The following is a 22,115-nucleotide window of genomic DNA, read 5'->3' as shown; positions in this document are numbered from 1 at the left end:
GGGCTGGGACTAAATTCTGTAGAAGTGTTTCTGGACACACACATAGAGACAGTTTTCACCACCAGCTTCCCAAAGTTAAGACTGCTCTGAGGTTTCATATGCAGTATTTTCTCTTCCTGAAAACTTGGAAGTCAAGGAGACTATTTTGTGCTAGCTTTTAAGGAAAATGTATTAATTTATTCTTTCTTTCCTACAGTATCTTCTTATTTCTTCTTTCTTACAGTATCGTCAGAAAGCAGGAAAGTATATTGTCTTCTCCTCATACAGAATGGAAGCTATTGTGACCAAGTTTCTGATATATCTCAGTGCAGAAAGTCAAGAGAAGAGGACCCAAATGCATGCATGTTGAAGACAGTTGACAGGAAAGGAAAAGAAACTTGACAAGGAAAAAAATCCACCCCCCAGGAAAAAACTGAGAACAGTCTTTTCCTTGTATGTCCTGACTTTCCCAAGTTTGTTTTTGTTTTCATTAAAAACAGAACAAAACTTTGTTTCCCTCTTGCAAGAGCTTCTTAGAAGTACAAGGTGTGGAGACAGGGTCTCAAAGACATAGTATCATCTTTGGTGGCTCCAGAGGAAAATCAGCAGAAAAAAAAATAATAAATGTTTCTCGTAGTTCTGGAACAGCTTCCCTTTGGCGAGGCAGTTTTGGAAATGCAACTCCTTTCTACACACACAGACATCCCTGAAGGCAGAAGAAAGCCCTACCACTGCCATTTAAATATTGCCTCAGAAGCTTTAAAGCCCTGTAAATGTTTGTTTTCTGGGCATAGGATACAACAATTCTCAACATTTAAACAATGGTTGGCTAAGCTTTCTTTCTTGGGTAAAACTACAACTTCAAAATTATTGTAGTAAGCATCATAACACACCAGCAGTCTCTATGATACTGATCCATTTTTTCAAGGATAAAAGCAATCATTTCACCTCAGGATATACTGTATTTTACGAAAGATGCTCTTTCCTTTTGCTAAATAGGCAGCATATATTCACAGCAGCATCTTTGGGAAGTATTAACCTGAGCAACAGAAAGAGTTAGTAATTAGCATGTCTGTTGTATGTTACAAAAAACCATCAAAACAGTTAAAGAAAACTGGCTCCTCAGAAGGAGCCTCAATCACCCTTCAGAAAGTTCTTTAAATGCAGAAATATGTATGTGGGAACAGTAAAGTACAACTGGACAGGGTGATTAGTCTGTACAGTTTCCTCTTCATTTTTTCAGACCACTGTAACAGACACACAGCTTGTTATTCATGACATATTAACGGAACTGTGACAATAAATGGGATCCTAGTCAGCACCAACATGCTAGAGAAAATAACAGGAGGATCCTAACTAACATACTACCAACTCATGGGTGCCTTATTTTACTGTTTGTTCTCCAGCCCATCAGATGCTCTTAGAGCAATACTGAGAGGTTGAATCAGGAGAATGCAATGCAGGGGTATGCATCAAAATTCCCAATCTCTATAGGAAGAAAGTACAGGATAACGCACCTAAATCTTTCTGGTTTACCTTGGTCAAAGCAGCTAATGAAGTTGCAACAGCAGCACTTCCTACCTCTTGCAGCAATGTGTAAGAAATTCACATAACCACACATACTGCCTTACTAGACCTCAATCATTTAATAAGTGGCAAAAAATATACCACTACCACCCTTCCCAATGAAACCAAGTGTACGTATCACCTCAGAGTTATCACTAGCACTGTTTTAAAAGAAATAAAAGATTGAGGCTTAGAAGTACATGCTTCTATATATTCAACAGCTTATTGGCAGTGTAACTGCCATACCCTACTGAACCATGTAAACAAGCATGAGAGATTTGATCTTTTCACTTTTGAAGGCATCCCAGTTGGGGTTTTCGCTTCTCAGTCTATCTACCACTCAGGCAACAGTGTGTGGCCACAGAAACGCACAATAAATGCTAATGCACTTATCAAGGAATTCCCCTCTGCTCTGCAAGAGATGTAGGAAATGATACAGAAAAGGCACACAGTGAGGCACATTAACCAGCTTCAAAGCTGTTCTACTTGTGTGGCTGTATGCATTCAGGAAAAAGAACACACCACTTTCTCCCTTGCAAGGACTGCTTTCCTTCAGCAGTTTGCCAAGTGATTGCCTGCTAGTATCTATGCTTAATCCTACAGATGCCTTTCTTTAGAGTTGTTGCCATTCTCTGAAGAATTAGTTCTGCTTAATAGCCCAACTGTTGCACAGGGAACATACAGCACAGTTTTACACTTTATGACATGAAGAGAAGGATCGACACAAGCAGAATTGTGCAACAAAAGACATATCACTTCACAACTATCCTAATTTGGCATTAAAAAAAAATCTAAACAAACAAAAAAACCCAAAAAACCAAGAAAAACAGAAATAGAAAAGTAAAGATTGACTGCTATGATTCTAAGGTTCCTCGAAGTACAACCCCAAAAAGAACAAAGACAATTTAATAATCACTCAGTGCAACAAGAGCCTTCAGCACTGTAAGTGCTAAAGCTGCCCCATTCCAATCAATGAATTTCACTGCAGATGCCAGCTGAAGGGTAAGACCTCTATTTATCAGCCATGTACCTTTAAAAATAAATAAATGCTATTCCTGGCTAAAATAAAACAAGACCCTAAGTAGAATGCAATACCCGCTCTTCACCTCACCCTGCCCAGCTCATCAATCAGAGGAAGCACCACATAGCGCATCCCAGGACAGGAGCGGGGCCCCACACATTCCTGTGCCGCGCCGCCCACCACTGCGCCTTCCCTCACATCTGGGGGGAGGTGGAGGAAGAGGTTTCATTTCATACAGTGGCAAACTGACACCATCCCCATATGAACGAGCGTAAGCTGATACGGTAGTGCTGTAAGTCTTCAGACTGTCAGAAATGCTATTCCTGAGAGATACGAGCACTCTCCATCTATTGCTCACAGTGTTTCAGAATCAGCATCTTAGGATGAAAGACACAATTTCACTGCAAAACACTGCAGAGAGGCACTGGGAATTCAAGCCCTTCGGCCCCCTTTCCAAATGTCAACATTGTGGCATTCCCATGGGGAGAGGAAAGAAGAGATGCCTCCACTCTCAAGGGCCAAACGCCTGCAGCTCATTTCCCTGTCACCAAATGCCCCCCTACTGCATTACACAGCCCAAAGACCTCTCCCCAACAGCAGTCTTTCTACACAGCGTATTAACTAGTAGCAAAATTCTGAATGAGCCCAGGGAGAAAAACAGAAACAAACTCCGCAGAAAAAAGACTAAGTCACAAGTACTGCTTACTTACTGAAGTTATTTAAATCTTCTAATCAGATGTTTATCTGAAAATTTCTGGAGGTAGGGGAGGAGGAAGAGTTTACAACTCTTGCGATTTTCACTAAAACAAATCAGAAGTGGCTTCCAGAAAAAAATCATATTGTCTTCAATGTCATAGAAATCCCTATGTTTTCCCCAAGTATATTTCTCTCACTCACTGAAGTGTCTGGAAATTTATTCTGATTTCATCATAAAAGCCCTCATATCAAAGGCAAACAGAAGAAACAAAAAAAAAATTGTCTTTAGAGGAAGCCACCTTGCTATGACTGTTGACTGCTTGGGTGGGAGGCAATAGTTGGATTTCCAGTTTGCCCACTCTTAGTGCAAGCAAAAAACCATGTTTTACTAAGTAGGTAATACCCCTGGTTATTAGATTACTTATATCCTCTAATACACAATTTTCCTTTCCCATGATTTTCAAAAGCTCATTATTTATCTCCCACTCAAGGCAATGAATCAAAACCACCAGGAAGGTGCTGAGGGAAGTGTTACCTGGGGCACAGAAAGGCCAGTACCCTTATCTCAGACATCATGCTCCAGCCTGAAACAAGCAAGCTCTGAGAAAGGGGACTGAGCCCTGGGAAATGCAACTGCAGACACAAAAAGAATACCACTGGCTTCCATGAAAGAAGGAGGTCTGTTCAACAGGTGGTGTACTTATCCCAGATTTCTGACGCACATGTAGAGGTGTATAACAGAGAAGAGCTAAGCAAGGTTAGATTATCTCAGACTTCTTCCTCTCTTGTGCTCTTAAGATAGTTAGGCCACTCATTTATCTCAACAAATACAAAATTCTCCCTTTTCCCTCAAAAAGAGGGAGAGAAAAGAATAGAACAGACCAAGCCTCACTGTATTTCCTTCTAAATTATGCACTCGCACTTCCATCAGCAGAAGCGTAACATCTTGGCCTGATGCCAATCAGAAATCCCTCATAATGCATTCAACAAGCCAAATCAAAACAATACATAGCTTATGAGAGTGGGATAAAGAAACTTGAGGGTCATATTTCATCTGCTGCAGCTCATCATGTTCATTGAAACAGAGGCAGAAGGTTAACTGGCGGGATCTGTTCTTTAATGCCTGTTATTTCCAGCGGAAGGAGCTACGCAATGATGTTCTTTTCTCAGAACTTCATGAAGAGGTTCACCAAAAAAGTCCTAATGCTAAGGGAAACAGCCCAGCTGACGGGAGGATGGACAGAGGAGCCTGGCAACACAACGAAAAGGAAACACATTTCTCTAGTGCAATTCAAAGCTAGGTTTTTGACACTTTAATTACAAAACTGAAAATACAATTCAGGTTTCATAAAGCATGGAAACACCTTCCTCCTCTTTTAATAAAAGGGATCCTAAACCTTCAGACAAATGGACAGATAGCACTCTTGCACATTTGGAAAATGCCGGGTTTGTACAACAAACTTCTGTGGTGAAAATGGGGACTGGACAGAAAAAACCCTCAGCTTTAGAGCTGCCCATGTCATCTGTAGGACAGTAATTTATTAGTTTGATTCTGTAGAATTTATTCTTTTCTCACTTTTCTCCACATCTAAAACAGAGGTAACACACTAATCTTTTACTTACTCTTTTCTGGAGAGGCTTTTCTGGATTGCTTAAGACCATGTATGAAAGGTAGTAGGGCCATTAATATTAATATATCATACACATTAAAACTACAAGTGAGATTAATAGAAATTAATATTTTTAGCCATCTGCCATATCAACTAATCACAAAAATCTATGGATTTGTTGGCAAAAAAAATGTTGTGAGGGTGTGAGTCATAGAAAGGGGAGGAGAAAACAACAAAAAAGCCCACAAAACAAACTAGCCCTATTGCACTGATGGAATTGAAACGATCTGTCCCTCTTCACGAGCACCACACTGCGCTGATAAACTAAATCTCCCTTTGATTGAAGGCCGAATTAAAACGGAGCAATGCAGGAACTCTTCTGACCCAAAAGTAATCCACTCAATCATATAATGCATCCCATTCCTTTTAGTAAAATGAATAGCCCTCCATAGAACCTTTTTCTTCCTTGACAAGTCCTTGACAGAAGAATGTGAATCTGGACAGTTAAATGAATCAATCACCAGCTGCTAGTCTAGGGCCAAGATGGTGAGCCGAGGGGCCTGCCAGAGTTCACTGACCACTGGTCAAAGCAGGACAAAGGCTTTGCCTCTATGAATAGCCTGCTTCTGGGATCCAAAGGTCACTTAGCTGCCTAGGAAACGGTCCCCTTTGGTTATTTAAAGTTCTCAGGCTATTCTGCCGCAGATATTATTGTTTCAGGTGGTCACCATCTTTCCTCTTCACAAGTTCGTGAAAGGCCAGGCAACCATTATTTAGGTAAACGCAAGACAATGGCAAACATGGCAGCAACTAAATAGTGAGGAAAGGAACAATTAAAATAAGTACGAATAATGCTTTACATTTCCTCATAGTTCCAGCTTCTGAACATTCCTGTGAAAAACATCCTCAGAAAAAGGTCCCAGCTCACAAAGGGCCAGATCCCCAAAAGAATCCAGTTGCGTACCTTGCACTGAAGGTGTGAGGTGTTGAATACTTCGCTGCCTTCAGATTCTTTACGTAAATGTGTCAGGAAAAAGAAAAAGAGTATCAGCACTTTTCTCTTACTGCTGGGCTGTATTTCCAGAAACCTGCCCTGTGGTCCAAGGTAAGACCTGTAGCCTAACAAGTAGGTGGTACTCTAGGCTATATGCTGGAGTAAATACTTGAGAAAAGAGACCAGGTGAAGGAGGAGGTGAAATCCACTGATGCTAACTCCTCCACAGCACTGGAGCCCGTGGTCTCCGTGACACCTACCTAATACCATGCACCACAAAAAAGGTCTTCTCGGGTACACCAGCAATAAACCCAATTTCCTCTCACTCGGTTTCACAGAGAGAATAAATCGCACAGTGACAAACACCAGAGAGTGTACAGGTGAGCACTCACCTAAGCCCTGTCCAAACACAGGTTTAAACTATAGTCAAAAGGAGAAATAAAATGTGGGCTTTGTTAGAACTGTACTAAAATGCTTTTCTAAATCAGATTACACTCTGATAAATAATACTACCAACAGGTTTATAAATGTTGCTGCAGACCTGTACAGTACCTTCACTGGTCAGTAATCTGAAGATTATTCTTACCAAATTAAAGGTATTACTAAATACATGCTTAGACACCAGCGCATGTTTTGGTTGAATCAAAAAGTTCTGATAAACTTACTTTAACTTGTCTCAGAAGTTGTCCCAATGCCCCCTGCTACAAGTCTTTTTTTCCCTGACACTCTCCCTGCCTTAAATAGTTTCAAGCATATTTACTTCACTTTTTGATGCATTACATACATCATTAGATAAATGAAGCTAACCCCTAAACTTTCCCACTAGCACAGCATTCAGCATTTCTGCCTCTTACATGTCTGTATACACAAACAAGGTGAAAATCTCCAAACCCAAATGCTCAGAAATTAGGCAACTGAAGAAACGAAGCTGCTTATGTAACTGATTTGCTCTGTTTGTATACATGCTTTAGGAAACAATTCAACTGCACAATCACACTTCCCCCACTATTCACAGCACCAAATGAATGGTGCTCACATAATGAGCATCTATTCAATATTTTGTTTTCTCTTCTCTGTTCAGTGTGTGGCCTCATTCCTTATTTATTACACTCTATTAAGCACTGCCCTAAAGACGGAGTTATTAACTTCCCTCTGGTCTTTTCTGCAGGGCTCTGCATTACAGTTCTTCACAAATGTTAATGTATCTACTCTCACAACACCTTGAGATAACGCTCTATTATTATTTTAAATTTACTTTTGGGTATGGACAAACAGTTAGATGGTGGCCCAAAATATTCACTAAATGTAGGTGTCCAAGACAAGACACCAGTCCTTCACAGCGCTTCATATGTTGCAACCACAGCTCTCCCAACTTGTTGCAGCTCAAACTGATCAAATCTCAGAACCTCATATCAAACACTGAGACCGTAAGAAACATGTAATCACAGACTTCCCATGAAAAGCAAGGACAAGCGGACTTATGTCACATATTACAGAAGCTTCTGGTTGAAGCAGTGATGCAACTTAAAAGCTGCCAAAGCTCTTCAGAGTGGGAGGTTATTCTTTGTCTTTCTGAAGTTCCCAAGGGAAGTCCAAGACTCCCGGGTCCCCATTCCATGTCCTGAAAGATCAGCTGCTCCAATGGGCATGCTCTCTTGAGCCACTCTTTGCCAGCACCTCCGTCCTCTCCTATTCCCAAATTGTGCCCACAGGAATCTCCAAACCAAGACAACCCCAGGCCTCACTCCGAAAGCTTTTCCTTAATACTAGCCGCTTCCCACCAATGCATTTCTCTTCCCCTTCCTGACCTCTAGACACATGAGACCACTCACACCTCCACCTCGCCCACTTCCTCTCCCAAACTTCCTCTCTAGGTAATTAGACCATTGTTTTCACTCACCCCAGCTTTCGATTCCAGCTGGTTTCTACAAGCCATGTGAGATCACACTTCAGCTCCTCATTAATTCAGAACAGGAAAAAAAGGCAAGTCCACAGCTGCCTAGGACTTCTTAGAGGGTAAGCCCAGCTCAGCGTTCACAAGCACATGCAAGATGCACAAACAGCATATTCTGTGTCTCTAGCTAGTAGGGCCTAGTAAGTCTGTGCTGAACATGTGCCAAAAAAAAGTTTGAGATCTTTCCTCAAGACTTACAGGACAACCAAATTTGCAAATAAATTCTTAGCAACAGCACAATCTACCTCCAGATACAGAGACCACTTCCCAACAAATCCCACATCTCTGAACCTAAGTAGAATTCTCATGCTATCCTAATGAAAAACAAAAATACAGAAAAAGCAGTTGCATCTTAGATTTGTTCTAGGGAACAGGATAAACAGTCCTGCAGAAGTATACTGTATTAAAAAATAATAAAAATTAAAAGCAAAGAGATGGATACTGACATGACACAGATTTCTATCCAAAAGGGTAACATGTCAGAAACTTAGCAACAGTTCTGCAATATAAATATTTGGTAAATTTAACAGCAGAGTTCCACCAGCCCACTTAGAATAAGATCATCATTTGCACAAAACAACAAAGCAGAAGAAAAGTCTACCACTGGTATGTTTTGCAAGAGTCAATTAAAAGCATCAACAGCCTTCATCCCTACTACGTACAAATAAGGTTTGGCAGCCAATTCTCTTTCTTGGGGTGGGTGACGGGAAGACTTTTTAATCTTCTCAGAAAATTGGGGGATTTTTTTCCCATTGATACAACTCCAGGCTCTGCTATTTCTTCAGAAAGTCCTGCTAGGAGGACTACAGCCAGGTCCTGCTAACAATTCAAACATATTTCACCTTATGTAACACATTTTGATGATTTTAAATCAAAGTAACACCTGAGTGAAGTTACCTCCACACTGCTATTTCTTGAGATGGTCGGAATTAATCTACCTGTTAGTAGCTGCTAAAAAGCCAAGGAGAAATTATTCCCAGATAGTCCCAAATCCCAACTACTCTTACCTGCTTACCTCCAGGACCTCTAGCACTTGTCAGATAGCACAGAAAGCCAGTTCGAATCATCACAGCTAACCGCAGAAGTTTGATACCTCGGCAGAAAAAATTCCTTTTTTTCTTTTTTTTTTTAATCTACATAGTTATCTATCGGATGAGCACCACAGACTGCACAAAGGATATGGCATTAACTGCATCCTATTCCACATTTCCAAAATTTCAGAAGTAGTGTCAGCCACTTTATGTTTAACGCATGACTTATTGTTCTCTTTTTGCAAACTAGTGAATTGATTAACTTTATATTCCATTGCAGTTTCTTTTTTAATAGCTTCATGTTTATGTCATCAGTGAACTTTCATATCTAGAACACACCAAAAATCCCACAGGCTACTACTAAAGAAAGGCATTAAAGAAAATGTCAACATTATAAATGGCCATCTAAACACAAAGCACAGACTTTTATGTCCTTCGTTCTCTCTTTAGGTTTTACTTGCAGTATCACCTCTGGTGCACAAAGTGTAATATGCCTTTGACACAGCTCTAAGAGGAAAGAAATACTGTTTCTAAACTGAAGTGTAATAAATTTCTTCATGAGAACTGTTTATTATATTCTAAAAATTGGCCATTTTCAGTAAAATCTCTGACCGTAAAAGAACCTAATATACCACCAGGTACCTCATAATGATACCTATTACAAATTAGATATGTCACCCTTTGTGCAGCGACATAGTTTCCTGCAGTTATTTTATGATAGATAAGTATAGAAGGTTTTCTACTGTGCATATTTTTTATTATTACTGTTTATTTATCTTAAATAAAGTTATGCAAAACCAGTAATTATATTGGGAGAGGGGAGAAAAAAGCACCGTGGATTTCAGGGATTCACCATCTGAAAGCTTTTATTCTTCCACAGTGAAGGAAAGTTATGACCTTTGACATGTGGCTATGGTGCCAAAGAAACTGCTCATAAATGTGTGTCAGTAAAGAAGCAGAAATCAATAAATTCATTTAATCCAGTGAACTATTATGTAGTGAGACACAATATATTTTAAAGAGCCAACTGCTCTACTCTTTCTCTCAAAAGACAAAAATTTTATGCAATGGATTTCTGGATATTCAATTTTTGGAATGTTTTTACAATCTGAACACTATCTTTGACCCATTAATAAACATTTTAGTCAGTTATGCCACAACTTGTTAGTACATTCTTTCCTGTTTGAAAGGTCCCTGATACAGTTGGATTCAGGTAGCACAATAGGAATACTAGCAGGTGGGCAGATATCCTATTAACAACCTCTGCCATTATTAGACATAGCTATCCACACGAATCAAACACAGGCAGGTGTTATAAGTGCCTTTTTTTTTTTCCCCTCCACATTGGGTGCTCAAGAGCAGAACGAATGAGATACTGTTCACCATTCTAAACACAGTAATTTTAAAATTAATGAAGCACTGTTCTACAATGTATATTATAAAGGCTTTCAACAAAGTATTTGGTCATTTACCATATATTTTATATGAATCAGCAATAAACAACATCAGGTAAAGATGATGACCATTAAAAACATGTACTAAATGCCCTGTGCTGGGAATGTCACAAAACTCCCATCAATGCTACCAAGAATTCCATAGTTAATTTCTTGTACACTGTATGAATGCTTATTTCTTCTAGTATTTACTATATCCAGGAATTCCAAACACTAGGAAAAAAAAAAATATTGCTAGAAATAAAGTTTACACTCTTAAAGGAAAAGGAAAAAAAAGAAGGGAAAAAAAAAGTCTCCACTTCTTAAATAAACGAAAAACCAATTTTGAAAGCATAGTCTAATGCATCTTAATACCAACTCACACGTATTGGTTCCGTGAGCCACTGTGCACAGAGCATTGTGGATTTGTATTATGATCATTTTTACAATAGTTTGGTTGTGTGATAGAACTGAGCTGCTTTCCTGGCACAGACTGGCTGAACAAATAAAAGCAGTATCTACTTTCAACCTCTATTGAAGATCAATGATAAATCTGCTTGCAAACTGTGGGCCACAGGGTTGTTTGCATAAATAAGCATTAAAAGCAAGATGAAAAAAGAGCAGGTCATATGCTCACTTATGCTCTGGGGAGGGGGTGGGGGGAAGGAAGTTTCACCCTTGTAATTTGGGACATGCTATGTACAAAGTTTCTCTCTCCTCAGGCAAAATGACAGAGTCGTGCCAAAACTCCCAGAGAATATTTCCAGTTAACATCAATTTGCCGGATGTCACAGACAAGTTTAATGAACAAAATGATAAATGTCTGTCATGGCTTCATAAAGTCAATGAATTCTCGTTACAAAGAACATACATAATGCACAGCTCCGCCTGAGGCACATGTTACAGTTATTAGAGGTTTACTAGAGATCTTGATGTGGACAGTGAAATGGTAATTTAGTAATTTACACTAGTTAATTTGCTGATGAGTTACCTAAAAAATTATTAATATATTGAAGATTGTACAAGCATAAAAAAATACTTAAAACTCTTCTGCATGTTTTAAAGTCCTTAAGATTAATTTTAAAGTTTCTTTGAAAAGATAATGGCTTACTTGATAACTTCCAGTTGTATCAAGTTGTAAACCAAAAAACAATACTGTGTAACATTGAGCTGTACATTGTAATGGCTATCAAAACAGCTTTTTCTTAATCATAATTATTACCTGATTTTGAAGTGACAGCCAGACCACTTGAGACAAGATATTACACTTCTGTCAAATCATTTTTACCTCATCTAAATTTGGGGTCAAACCTGACCTTAAAGTATCTTATGACACTTCCCTCCTTTGCCACAGCTGTGAAAATAAGCTCCAGTGGAAAACCGTGCCTTCTTCCAGTCACCAGACAGGAATAAGAAACAGGGGACCACCAGAAGCAATTTAGCAAATCCAAAACAATGATACAGCGTAAATGACAATTTATAAAGAGAAAAAGGGAAAATAAAAATCCACATGCATCAAACCCAGCCCGCACCTGACATGAGAAAGAGAAACAAGCGGAAACACGGCGGAGTACATAAATAATGAGAATTTTGAATATTAGAACAGATCAGCAAATAAATAAGCTTTTCTATTTTACACTTTTTCCTCTAAATTTTAAGGTGTACAGGAAGTGAGTGTCTCTCAATACAGCTTAAAAGAACTGATGATCCCACTTTGTAAACAAACTGACAGATGACTTTTATAATTTTAGTGGGAGAAGAGAAGGCTGACCATTGCTACTTCTCATGAAAAACTCATGCTGCAAAGGTTGAGGAGATATAGAAGACTAAGTAATTTTTCTAATTCTATCTTGGTTTGTCTTCAATCTGAAATGGCTCAAAGGCGAGCAAAAAAATAAAATAAAATCAAAACTCTCTTGACTGGAAGTTTCAGAAAGATCTTTGATTTGATGTAAGATTTTAAAAGTGAGTTGTGTATCTACCAGGGTGTACAAAGATGAGTTAGTATACATGTGGTAAAATTACACTGATCAATTAAAAATCCAACCTTTTTTCTACTTTTATAAATCTATCAGTTTTCTGCAATACCATTAAGACCTGAGGGGTTTGCACAAGAAATTCTGATCTACTGAAATGAGAACAATGCAATCAATCAACATGAACAGGATTATTATCTGGGGATGCTAAAAATCAAATCTGAAGATACAGAGTTGCTTCTGTTCACAGAATCCCCTCCAGTTTCCAACATTCATGCATCACTATACACAAGATATACATCACAAGCTGTAAAGACTTAGTTTAACTGCCCCCTAGCTATGTATTAAAAGAACACCAGATGACATGTTTAATGCTTGTAATAACTTTTATGTACCCCTTGCTCCTGGTCAGTCAGGTAATTATTTCTTTCAAAATTGTCTCTCATAGGCAAATCATTTCAAAATGGAACTATTGCACCTCAGAGCTAGAGAGCAGACTTCCATTACACATACTTCTACGACAAGGCAAATCGTTGCTATTACTAAATTCAAAGTCATAATTTTAGCATGTTCTGAGGCTAGAAGATTAGAACAACGTAAGTTTTGCTGCCTTGCTATCAATATACCACTAAGTGTAGTCTGTAGCTGAGACAAACTCTTTTTTCTTTCTATTCATCCCACCTAAAGCTGTGATTCAGGAAAGTCTGCCAATTTCAGACAGAACTGTAAGACTTGCACAGAATGGAATGTGTTGCCCATTCCAACATCTACTTAAACATGGGCATGGCAAAGATGTTTCAAATCTGAATACAGACCTGGTGAATTGCTATCTTTTGAGACAAACCCCATCCTACCACCAGTGCCTCTATATTGGCCAGTATGTCGGAAGTTTTCTTTCTGAGATTTCTATACAAGGGAAAGGGTATCAAAGACCCTTTCTGCAGTTAGGGACATGCTTTTCACAACAGATTTCTGTCATAATTCAGAAACAATAATGATCTTACTGCTTGTTCGCCAGGAGAATTTTACCAGGACTCTGTATGGCAGGCACCACTTTCAAACACAGTTCTTGTCAAAGGCTGGAGATGTAATTTGCTCAGTAGTATTCTATTTTACCAATTTTTTCAATGGTAAAAGTCAAAGTATAACTGTAACCTCTTGAAAGGAAAAGTCTTGATCATTATTGCTTATGGAAGCTGAGATTTGGATTTATTATTTTTTTTATACTGACTTAACTGAGCAGATGGCTCAGCTGTATTTTCTCTTGTAGCAATGTACCTTAAAAATGGCCACTGAGAGAACAGTTTAGTGTCTACTGAAGTATCCAAAGACAGGACTTCCACGCTTGCTATTAATTAATTTTTGCACATTTTTGTAAAAGAGAAGCCCTGCTCTTTGAATTTTTCAGTTTTCCAATGTTTTTTGGCTTTGCATCTTTTTGGGTTTGATTGGGGTGGGGGGGAAGGAGGGGGAGAAAGGTTTGTCTGGGTTTGGTTTTTTTTAGGAAAACAATTCCTTGATTTATGTTATACAAGGGAATGACCTGACTGTTTCTTGTACACTCTAGTTTAAACCAATGCCCAGATTTAGTGTCAGGAAGATATATCCCAGGTGAAAGCATTAAAGTTGCATTTCTTTTCAACTTTCCTTTCATTTCTCAAGGTCACCTGAGATATTTTCATTGAACAAATCCCCTAACCACGGAGATCTAGGATACAGGTGGCACCCTTGTGCTCTCATGCTCTTGTCCTGTATTAACAGTCTTAGACAATAAGGTTTCTAGGAGAAGCTGGGACAGTGTGCATCACGTGTTCTGTGAGCCTCGCAAGCCTCCATGCCCATGACTGCAGAGAACCCTACTTCATAAGGTTTCTACTTGTTTTCTAGTTCTGTAACAAAAGTTCTTGTCCTCAGTTTTTCTAGAACTTTGTAATCAATGCATTTCCATTTATTTCATTTCACATTCCAGAACTCATTTCTTTCCTGAAAACTTTCCCTACATGCACAAACAATTTCCTAAGATAATTTTCAAGTAGTTTATGGGAATAAGTGTGTACATGTGGATTCCTACTGTTTTGGTCAGAAGAGATTAGTTTATACAGGTATAAGCCCAAGAACCACAATTACAGAAGATTAAATAACTGCACTCCTTGCTGACTTTCTCCCTCCCCAGTAAAGTCCCCAGTAACGCTTCCAGAGATGAAGTAGTATTTTTATACATTGCAACTTTTGCCTCAAATTAATGATTGTGTTCTGATAAAAGCTTTGGATATAAAGCTTGTTAGCATTTCTATGTCTTTTATAACATGTTCATTTTCAGTATTTTGTTTCTTACATTGTGTTCTACTGCTCCAGCATCCGCTAATTGAGAAGGTACTCACTAAATACTATCACAGTTGCTCCAATGAATGCTCAGGCTAGAGACAAACATAATTTCCTTAAGCTTAACTGCTGAAAAATTTGCAGAGTTTTCCCATCAGCCAAACCCAGGCAATACCTGGACCACAGCAGGAGTTTTAAAAGCTGTTTAGCGTAACTGTGGCCCAGAAAAGACTCAGTAACCCTGAAATCTTTACCCTATAAAACATAAAGATTGTGCATTCTGTCATTCTTGGGTGATTTTTTTTTTTTCTCCTCTAACTCAATTGCTGAGACAATCAACTTTAAAATGTAGACACTGCTTAAAATGCTGCTGCTTAAAAGCTACATAGAGGTTGACCCTAATAACTAATGTTGACCATACAACCCACACTTACTCAACAAAATGTGGAGACTTGACATTGTTGATTACTTTTTCACTTAGGTGGTGATTACCAGTTATAAAGACTGGAAGTAATCAATCCCAATTTAACAGCTGGGCCTATTGATGAAACAAAAAAAAACAATGCAAAACTAAACAAAAGATTATGTCCACAATTTTGGAGATAACGTGGAAAAATATGAAATCCTGAGGAAAACACAGAATAACTGAGCATAAGCTCGTCAAACAATGGAAATAACCATATTTCTGTAGGAAAACGCTTAGTAACTTTTAAATTCTTCCTCCAAGATTCTCTTTTGTCATTGTCTTAAATTGTTCTGCACACCATCAATAGCCACAGCTGTTAAATTGTGAAGACGTGACAAGAAGTCTCTAGGCAAACAACTGCTCAGAGTGAGATCCTTTTCTTTAGGATAATCAGAGCTGGCTGACAAAAGGGGGCCTTACTGAATGCCCTTTCAACAATTCCTACACCAAGAAATGCAGAGAGAGAGAGGGAGGGGGAAGAAAAGGAGCAGTGGGGGGGAGCACCACACTGCAAGAACAGAACAGCATCCTTTGCTGCCCTACATTGCTTTGCAAGTTGAAAAGAAATCTCAATAGTTTAGTGCACATACCACAGATAGAGCTTGCACCAGGTAAGAACTGAGTGCTTCTAGTCACAGCTCTGAACAGCTTCTAGCATGGTACCATGTTTTCCTTCAACATTTCTCACATAGGTGAGGGTTTTATTAACTACAGAGTACACTGCCTAAGCATTCCTTTAAAAAGGAAGCTGGTAAAAACTTTATACGTTATGAAGTTAAGGTGATAAAAACTAGTAAAAACAACAGCTTTGGCCCTACTAGCTAGGAAGAAAAGCAAGGGCATGAAATGCCTCAGTTTGGCGTTATGATTGACACAAATTTGAAACTCAGGTGTTGAGGAAACCCATAAAAAGCTCACTTCTTTAGTAAAGTGGCAGTGGAAACAATCACTGCTCATGTGCACCAAGTAAAGGTTCATACATTTTTTTGTCCTGGCAACAATATAAAAGCCCATTCCTTAGTCTGTGGAAGAGCTCTTAAAAGTGCAGACCAGTCATTGCTGAAAGAATAGGAAACACCCCAGTGTGAGGGAAGAAAAAAAAAAAGTAACTAGTGGTTACGTCTTAAAAGGATGTTGACAACTTCTTCTGTGAAGATCTTGTAGGAGCTCAGGTCAAAAGATGTCTGGGGAAGCTCTAGAGGAAAATCCTCCAAGAGAAACGGTTAAGAAGGAAAGTATTTCCCAATTTTCTTCTTTCTTCAGTGTAACAATAAAATCTTACTGCTCTTCTTCACTGTTATCAACTGATATTGCCAACTGAGAGATTAAACGTCCCCCTCCTGCCTTAAATACTGGAATTTAAATGCACCGAGGATCAGCCATGTGCACTCTCAGCTTAGAAATGGATTCTTCTCTCGGGACATTCAAATCAACTAACCAAAGCATTAGGACTAAGGCAGCACTGTGAAAATCAAAACCAGGAGCTTCCTCAAACTGTCTGTCACCACAGTAGTTCTACAGCATTAAGACTTTGTTATCTCTTTTAATACAAGACCGTTGTCTACAACAGCCATTTGCCATTTCACTTCCACCTCAGTCAAAAACCATTTCTGCCTTCCAATCCCATCCTTCCATCTCAGAATTTATTCCTCTCCCCATTACTGTTTAAAATAACTTTGAGCTCCATATACACTTTGAAGACACCTCAAATGACAGATTCCATACAAAACAAAAAACTATATTGTTAGACCACAGCTATTAATCCCTTAATTTCAGGCAAGATACTAGACTTAATTAAAAAAAAAAAAAAGAGTAGCAGAAGGGCAAATTTTTTGCCTACACACATGCTCCATGAAGGCAGTAGTTTGATGAACACGTATTTTTGCAACAGTCTAAGTTTCAGTAGCCTTCCTCTGTACTCACTAAGCCTTCCCACCTCCGCATCATTCCTCTCAGTTACACCAGTGCAATGACTGTGAGTGGCTCTGTGACAAACCACATCAGGGAACTCATTTAGGTTAAACACCATCTTTTGTTTTAATTCTATTATTTTAACCCAGATCAGTTCCCCCTTCAGTTAACCACATATGCAGCTGTGCCCACACAAGGAAGGGCACAATGCAAAAGTGGGAACAAACAGCTGGAACTGCTAAGAAAACATGATTGTCACAGTACAGAATAAGGCTCAGCTGGATCCACTCTTAAGTGCAAATACTCAAAAGCAGAGCAAAAGATGTTATTAGGATATCAAAACATAAATATTGCCAATTATTGGTAGACAGTGGGACCAGAAGTCTTATCACTGTGACAGCAGATATACAAAATTGCAAAGCCTCCACAAAGTATAACCTGCTACACGTAAAAGGCCCAGCGTTTCAAAACTGCAGCGCAGTGTGCACACACTGCTTCCCTCCAGGAGCATGTTCCCAGAAACCTTCTGCTTGCGTAACCTTTCACTCTTGTGAAATGTAGAAACCCATACATGAAGAGTCGGCCTAACGTTTCCTGTAATTCACAAACATTAAAATCAATTCAGCCAAGTCACAAGAGGAGAAAGGGTTATCTAGGAATGCTTGTACCCAGCTGTATATATCCAATCCAACCATCTTAAGACTTCAATTTCCACTTTTTATGAAAAAGAAATAAACAATGAGCATCCTGTCCAATCACTGCCCAAAGCCCACGTTACCAGCTTCAGAACACGATCCACCTTCTCCATTTCTTCTTAATACTATCTTATTGGAAGCCTAGCTTTATTTTTAGACAGAATCTTAGTTAACTGTGGTTAAATAGTCATAATTTAAAAATGCAAGAATACAACAAACTCAGCTCGTTTAGTTTTGTCTGATTCAAAGCTGTACCAAAAGTGCTTAGACTTTCTCCACAGTCTACATTCTTTTTATATACCATTAAAAGAGTCCCCTGTTAGTAGCACTGGCAGCAGCAAGTTGAATTTTGAGTAAGTCATACTCTTCACTATTAGCATTTTACCCCCACATGTTGCCTCACAAAGAACCACACAGGAACCTCCTCCACTCCTCCCCCCCCCCATCAATTAGCCTACTTTGGAAGCAACTACAAGCATGTAGTGAAACTAATATTTATTTTTACCTAAGCAATACCTCTGCCCCACAGTTTCCTTTAAAAAAGTAGGGGTATCTCATGAAAAAAAGCCCTAAATTAGTCAAATTCTTTTGTGCATGGATGAACAACAGGAAAGCAAAGCCTTGGGGCCTCTGGGGAGGAACCCTGTCCCTGCAGACCTACTCTGATGTGCTCGGGAGATAAGGCTCCATAGTGACACTTAAGGAAAGGCCTGCTCACATTTGAATTTCTGCATTCCTCAAGAACAATTCATGGCAATCACTAACTTTGCAGAGGAGCTACATGAAAGCTTTGGCCAATGAATGAGGGTCATCTGCTCTTTATCACAAGGGTAAACCTCATCCTGGCCAGTTTCTAACCTTTTAACCCTGTGAATTCTTAATTTGCACATGAATAATGGAATTCTTGCCAAGAGTGCAACCTTCAGCTTCCAGTTCCTAACTTTAGAAACCAAGACCTGATCTCCTTGTGTGTTCAAATCTTAAACTCTTGGACAGATTAAAGTTTTTGATTTCCAAATGCAACACTAAACATTACAATTCTGAAGCAAAAGATAAGCTTACTGGCAAAAGCTCTGACCAGGCAAAGTAAAAGAACATCCTCGCACCCTGCTGCTACCAGAGACTGAAGAGAGCATTTGCTTTTTTCCTCCAAAGAAAGAATGCCCATTTAATGCCTATTCTCCACCTGTTTAATATGTATAGTTCCTTCTGTACCCTAACCACAAGGTAATTTCCCTTCACAGAAACCAAAAACTGCTTAAAATAAAACTATAAACCTACAAAATCATAAACCTATAAAATCCACCACACGACTTTAATTAATTTCACTTAAAACATCTGCAAAGTTCAATCAACTCGTGATAGTAAGCAGAAACACTGTAAAAATGAGATATAAAACTAATTTTGCACATTTTATGAGCTTCAAATATAACAATACAAATTACTGCTTTATTTCACAGCTTTACAGTAAAGATGACATTCTGAAACCAGTCAGATTGGAATATGACTAAGAAGAAGAGGCTGCTACATAGGATAACTTCATGTTTGGCCACTAGTTAACCACTTAATCACTAAGTCAACAACACCTACTGTGATCATTATAGATCCACTATCTTTTCCAGTTTTCTCCAACAGCCATAGGAAACTTTCAAGTATTCAAAGAAGAAAAACAAACCTTTTGTCACAGTCTTAGAGGGAAGGGGAGAATAAAAGAAAAAAAGAAAAAAAAAAAAAGAGAGAAAAAGAAAGGGCTGCAAAACAAGAGTCTCACTCCACAGCATGCAACCTATTGGTTCACAACTCTTCTTATGTGAAAATTTTTCATAATCAAAAAAACCCAAAACTAAATTAAATCATCATTCTGGTGAAATCATGTGCATGCAAGAAACAAACATTTGTAAAAGTTCAGTACTTTCTGAATAAAACTAGATGCTACAAGAGTATTAATATGCTGTACCACTATAAAGCTCCACACTATTGCAGAAGTTCTCCGATATTGAGCACAGAGCTCATCCTGCAATGTCTCAGATTTAAAATGGCCCTGAATTTTCCAGTCCTACACAGAGAATCCATCAGCCACTGCTTTATTAACAGCATTTGTTAACAACAAAATTCCTACCTTCTTAAGAAAGGTTTTCTTCAGTCTGTTTAATAATGGTGCATTTAATACTTTGTTTTTCATCATTTTATCAAAAGTATCCAAGAACTTCTTGGTCTATTAATCCTGTATGCAAGTAGGATGCCATGATACAAAGTAAAAAGTATCCAGGTTTTTGAAATTGACAGTTCACAGATCAGCCTTTTACAGTACATGAAAAACTCACGACTTACTTGAAGCCACCTGCTTCCAGGCTGGTTTGCAACTGCTCAGTGCTCTAGGTCACTGAACAAGGTATTTCACACCTTTCTGAGGTATCTCACGGATGGTATTTATTATCAGTTCAGAAACACACAGAACAAATGTTAATGCTGAGATGTTTTTTAATGTAAGCTAACATACCAGTTGTATTAACTAGTTCAAGACTGAATTTAGTAAAACTTGCAATTTACAATTAGCGTCAAGCTTCCATAGAAGTATCAGCGCCACAGTTTTGTGCAACTTGCTACTAAGAACAGAGTTGAAGAGGTCAAAGGAAGCCTTTTCCTATTAGATTAAGTTCATCAGTTAAGTCCTATTATAGGGGGAACACGAGAAGACTACATAAGCTGTGTATTCTCTGTTATGCTTTCTTTGAAATAACTCCATGTACTTTTGGAAAGAAAAAAGATAGTGTTGTAGAAGCAACCTACTGGCAAAGTGCCACACAGGCATGGAAAAAGGTATAGCATTCAGTTCCTAACACAAATCCCTCACTCAATACGTTTAGAGACACTAGGAAAACGGAGGGCAACACACACTCAGGGTCAGACTGTTAAAGGCACTTACACACAGCTATTTCCTTCACCGTTCACCCAAAGTAGGGAGTCACACTAGAAATATGTCTCTCACTTCCTAGTGGAACCACATAGTAGGCCCTCACGGCTGGTTCCAGAGGACCCTGAAGCAGTTCCACAAGGGACAGCATCCGCATCTGCTTGGCTGAACACACATGTCAGAAAAGCAAGGGCTTGGTAATTTAAGCGTCACGGTTCCCCAGAAAACCTTTCCCCTCCTAAAGACAGCCATCTCTATCATCATTCTGCCCTGCCCAAAGATGGAACGCAACATTAAGTGATTGAACAAAGAATAATAATTTATCAGATTTGCAAATAACCCTTCTCAGGCTGCCTGAACAGCACTTGAGAAACAAGACCCAGGACCTTTGCAGCAGGTTGCCAGCACGGCTCTGCATCACCACCTGCTCTGGAGACCAGGGACCCACATGAGCTACCCACACAAGGCACTGCTGCCCAAGAGGTCTCATAGGTGGCCATGCTGCTCCTGCCACATCAGGGACTTGAAAAGGGGCCACCACAAATTTTGCTTATAATCTTTGCACATTTAAAAAGAAACAAAGAAACAGAGCTGACTCGCTCTTTGCTTTGGTAGTTTGTTTTTCCAGGTACAAAATCAAAAGGGTGGGTTGTTATGCGCTGTTCAGGGAATTGCTGTCACAAACTCAGGAGCAGGTTAATAAACAAGAGCTGGAACTTACTTGCTAGCGTGAGGTGGCTTTTTTGACTGAGAATGGCCCCATATTTGTTCAGAGCTAAGCACTGGTAAAATCCTTCATCAGACAGTTCTCCTTTCTTTCCTTCCACCTCACTGATATACAACGAACCATTGGATAACATGTAGATCCGTTCGTTTTCAGATACTTTGCCTCCGTTTTTCAGCCATGTAATAGTTATAGGAGCTTCACCACGGGCCTGGCAATCTAAAACCACTGGATCCTTCCTTGAGACAGTAACGTCCTGAGGCTCTTTCACAAAAAACAGTTCACTAAAGCACCACACTCCTAAGAGAGAGAAAAAAAAGATTTTGCCTGTAAGTACAGAGGTACAAGTTACCAAGGGGGAGCTGCAAGTCATCGTGCTGAACCCGCAGCATGAGGTAAAACTGTCTGTATTACAGGCTCCCTCCAAACTCGGAAAACTCTGGGGAAACTGTGGTACCGGCTTCAAGTGGAGTAAAGCCGTCAGGCTGCAGAACGCCCAGGCGTTGCCTCCTAGTTTCCAAACGCACTGTGCCCAGGAGCTGGAGGGCCAGAGCCTTCGACGCCCGCCCAGCCATCCCCAGGGCTGCCACACAGGTGCGACCCTCACGGCTGCCGGGGTGCGCCCGCGCCGCTCGCTAATTTTACGAGCCTGCCAAAGGAGCCGGAGCGGAGCGAGTCGTAAAAAAAAGCTAATTTTACAAGAAATCGTTAACGAAACCGAACCGGCCCGGCGCCCCTCAGGGCCCGCCGCGGGGGCGCCCCCCGTCCCCTCAGAGCACCCCGTTAACGGTCGCGCCGCGAGGCCCCGCCGCCCGCTCGCGCC

At 39.6% G+C, this 22,115-nt stretch overlaps 1 protein-coding gene across 1 annotated transcript in view; it reads right to left on the bottom strand.

Annotated features, from left to right (window-relative positions):
- PRTG (protogenin) overlaps window positions 1–22,115 on the bottom strand; it is a 99,941-nt gene that overhangs the window by 64,861 nt on the left and 12,965 nt on the right. The window contains exons 5-6 of the mRNA XM_014944301.1: window positions 21,750–21,927; window positions 21,290–21,592 (exon numbers count right to left, since the gene is read on the bottom strand). Of these exons, the coding sequence (XP_014799787.1) occupies window positions 21,290–21,592; window positions 21,750–21,927 (481 nt within the window). The remainder of the gene's footprint in view (window positions 1–21,289; window positions 21,593–21,749; window positions 21,928–22,115) is intronic.

Source organism: Calidris pugnax, unplaced genomic scaffold (genome assembly GCF_001431845.1).
Source record: "Calidris pugnax isolate Ruff unplaced genomic scaffold, ASM143184v1 scaffold70, whole genome shotgun sequence".
Lineage (NCBI taxonomy): Eukaryota > Metazoa > Chordata > Aves > Charadriiformes > Scolopacidae > Calidris > Calidris pugnax.
This window is presented reverse-complemented; position numbering and strand designations above follow the sequence as displayed.